Source organism: Morone saxatilis, unplaced genomic scaffold, assembly GCF_004916995.1.
Source record: "Morone saxatilis isolate NCDOM2014 unplaced genomic scaffold, NCSU_SB_2.0 Contig8, whole genome shotgun sequence".
NCBI classification, from domain to species: Eukaryota; Metazoa; Chordata; class Actinopteri; family Moronidae; genus Morone; species Morone saxatilis.
Genome location: NW_023340257.1, coordinates 24,172,381 through 24,176,082, shown reverse-complemented (window position 1 = coordinate 24,176,082; position 3,702 = coordinate 24,172,381). Strand labels below are relative to the sequence as shown.

General features: G+C 37.6%; 1 protein-coding gene across 1 annotated transcript in view; it reads right to left on the bottom strand.

Annotated features, from left to right (window-relative positions):
* Positions 1–3,702, bottom strand: part of tyw1 (tRNA-yW synthesizing protein 1 homolog (S. cerevisiae)) — a gene marked incomplete in the record, with an annotated part of 55,465 nt that overhangs the window by 4,595 nt on the left and 47,168 nt on the right. The window contains 1 exon segment of the mRNA XM_035680049.1: positions 2,793–2,960. Coding sequence (XP_035535942.1) covers positions 2,793–2,960 — 168 coding nt within the window.

Below are 3,702 nucleotides of genomic sequence, written 5' to 3'. Positions count from 1 at the left end.
ATGATGATCTTTGTTTACTTTTATACATGTGCCTGCATGTCAGTTTATCTGTATAAAACAGAAACACATTTTATAATTGCATTTTAAAATCAACACCTTACAGAACGCGCATGACTAATTTTTTTTAATATGAGTCTTTAGCTAAGCTAGTGTCTGTGTAAGACTGAATGTCCACAATGCAGGAGAAGGTTGCAAGAAATAGTAAAGCTTTGTCAGCTTTCACTTTCCACAGTCTGAAATGTAATTAAGACGTGACAATTTATGGAAACTGTGGAGGTCATGAGAACTGAAAAACAAAGAAAACTCAAATCAAAACCCCCATGTACCTTCATCAGTCCACAGCACTGATGAAGGTAAAATAAAACTCTGCATGTATGTTTGACGAAAAAAGCATCTGTCATGCTTTGGGCTTATGGTGCAGCCACTGGCACAGGAAACATTGCACGGGTGGAGGATATAATGGATTCTACTAAATACCAGAAAACTCCAACAACAGGATACTGATCCTAAACATACCTCAAGAGATGCAAGCTGAAGGTTTTGGAATGGCCCTCAGAGTGCCCTGACTGACAAAACCAGTGATTTTTGGGGGTTTCTCAGAAAAGTAAGTTGAAAATATTAAATTAGCATTTCACTACGTAGTAGAAAACCCGTCTAAATAAAGTGTAACTACACCCTTCAGTTCTGCAACCCCCCTTCTTCTTAGTAAATTAAAAAAATGTATCTGGGACCTGCAAAGGACAGTGACCGGAGTGATTGACAGACTGACCACAGCAGCGTAGCAGAGACAGTGGCTGTCAGTCAGAGCTAATGAGCAGCTGCTGTCAGACTCTCCATGTTCACGCTGGAAACACAGAGAGTCCGGTGGAGATTTTACAGTCACTCAAAGCTCTTTGATAGCCGTTTTTAAAAGTTTCTGTGTGTATTCTGTGTTGTGGCTGAGTTAACGACTGTGTTGTAGCTAAGCTAGCGGCTCAGAGAGACTAACTATCTGGTGTGTGTGTGTGTGTGTGTGTGTGTGTGTGTTTCTGTGCGAGGGATCAAGGTAAACTGCTGGTGTCTCCATAGCCGTCTAAAGCACACGTCTAAACCACTGCACCAGAATAGAAAAATACTAAGTCGAGGGTTAGCAAAAACTAGCATAAACTCCTGTGAATGATGCATCTCGGTCAGTATACATTATATATTATATATTATATATATAAAAATAATACTTATTAATTCACTTTACAGCTCAAAACACGTTTTTAGGGTGGAAGTACCTCCTTTAAATCAAACTGAATAACACAGAGCCACCGATGTTCATGGTTTATGTGTGTTTGTGTGGTGCGATAAGGACGTGTGGGTGGCCAAGCTGGGCTGGCTTGAATTTCTACTCTGTCAGAAAGAGCCAAGATGGCCAATTTAATCATTCATTAATTATTGACGGACAAGTTGCCTTGGCAGAACCCACCCACTGGCTTGATACTCTCCGGGGCGGGTGGCCAGAATAAACCACTCGATGGTTTGCATATTTCCAAAGGAAGGCAGACAGGAGATCTATGTTATATAAATTATAAAACAGATTAAATCAAAACAAAACTAGGAAGCCTACAGTGAGTTCTTCTGAGCTGGTCTAGCTACTTTGAAAAGATAATGGATGATAATGATGTGTGTGTTTGAAAAGAACTGGCTGCAGAATTCCCAACAGATCAAAGAAGAACACCAAAGGTACACATTATTCATTATTATGTGTGAAGGGAATGGCTTAATAACAAGAATCCACTGTCTGGGTACATTGAAATGAAGTGATAACTTAGAAAATGCCTAATGTGCAACAGCATATGAAGAAGCAAGTTGCTGCAAACCTAATAAATATACAGCAGATTTGTTACATCTAATGGACATGCATGGTCATCAAAGATTAGAGTGTAGCAATCTACATTGTAAGTTTTTTTTTTTTTTTTTTAAATCTCCATTGTGCTTTGCAATTTCTGGTTCCCCTTAACAAGCAGAAGGTAAAGGGACTAGAGCTTCCAAAAACGATTAGTCCAAAATGAATCAATTAAATTGCCCAAGTAATTTTGATAATAAATGAAACTGTTTTTTTTTTTGGGGTTTATTTAGTGTTCTATGACCCAGTAAAACTGTATATCTTCTGGTTTTGTGGAGCAAAACCAAATAAACAAGACATTTGAGGACGTGACCTTGGGCTTTAAGAAACAAAATCTTCTGGCCAAACAACTAATTGACAGATTAATTGGTAATGAAAATAATAATCATTATTTGCAGGCCTAAAAGGGACCACTAACATATTTTAGCCCTGAAATTATGTATTTATCTTTCTAAGGCCAATGACCTGTTTCCTGTGTCTGAATGAATGATAATATTTTGATGCAGCAAACTTAACTGATAGCAAGTGTACAAACAGGATAAACACAGCTTGTTGCCAAACAAAGACAAATGAACAAGTGGCTAATTAATTTGACTAAATCAATTAATAAATGCTTTTTTCAATTTCAAGTTGGAAAACCACCATCAAACTACCATCTAAGCTAGATGGTAGATTGATTCTTTATCAGCTCAGTATTCTACATTTTATGCTACTGATGTGAAATGTGCTGGACTAGAAACCTCTTGTAATTTAAAAAACAAATTTTACGGAGGACTTAATACCTGGTAGGAATGTTTTTTACGCTGTGACCTACGCATGCATTTGAACTATTTCCGTTTTCAGTATGCTCACTATGTTAAATTGGAGAAGGCTGCAGATGCGATATGTTATGTCTGATCCTCTGAAGCTAAGTCCGTACCTTGGTGTGTGCGATGAGCAGACAGTTGGAGTGCTCGTGTTCGCAGGCGATCTCATACTGTGGCAACATGTCAGCCAGCTGCTGGACGAAGGCAACCACTTCCTGGTGCCAGGGGACGTTAGCCATGGTCAGACTGCTGGCAGAGCTTTCACCGCAGTACGTCACTCCCTGCACACACAAAAAAAAAGCACAGAAAAGACCAGGCGTTATAATTTACTAACTCATTTCTCCTACTATATACTTTTGCAAAACAGGTCTTCCTTTAAAAAATGCATGACATGTACTGGATTTTGAGGCTGATAACAATATTGCAACTCTAAAAATGATAAACTGGGCAATATTTGGTTTTTACTACAAGGAATTACTAAAATTTTGATTAAAAAACGTTTTCCAAGAAATCCTTGAATCACATTATTAAAGAATTGACAGATCTGTACTGAAGCAAGATACTGCTGATTCTGCCAATTAACTTTTAGATGACAATAACAAAACATAGTAATAGCACATTTTGAACATTAAATCTAATTGAAAACACAAATACAACAATCAGTTGGTTCAAGAAAAATAATGGATAAAAATGCAGCCTGTTCAACATTTAAAGTTCATTTATAGTGCTATTCGCAGGTTCATACCAACATATCACAACAACAACAAGCTAAAAAGTAACTCAGTCATCTGGCGTCTTTGCTACTTGGCCCTATGGTAAAACACAATGTTTAGGTCCATTGACTGACAGCAAGTGATATTGCATTTTACTGCTCATGGAGCATATACTATAAAGGCTTTATCCTTTATAGTAGTCCATAAAGGCTCACACACAAATAGTTAATCATAGAGATTATTTGGGCTGCAATCTTATGTAACCTTCCATAAATAATGATGGAAGGCTAGAAAAAGGCCAGAAATGAAG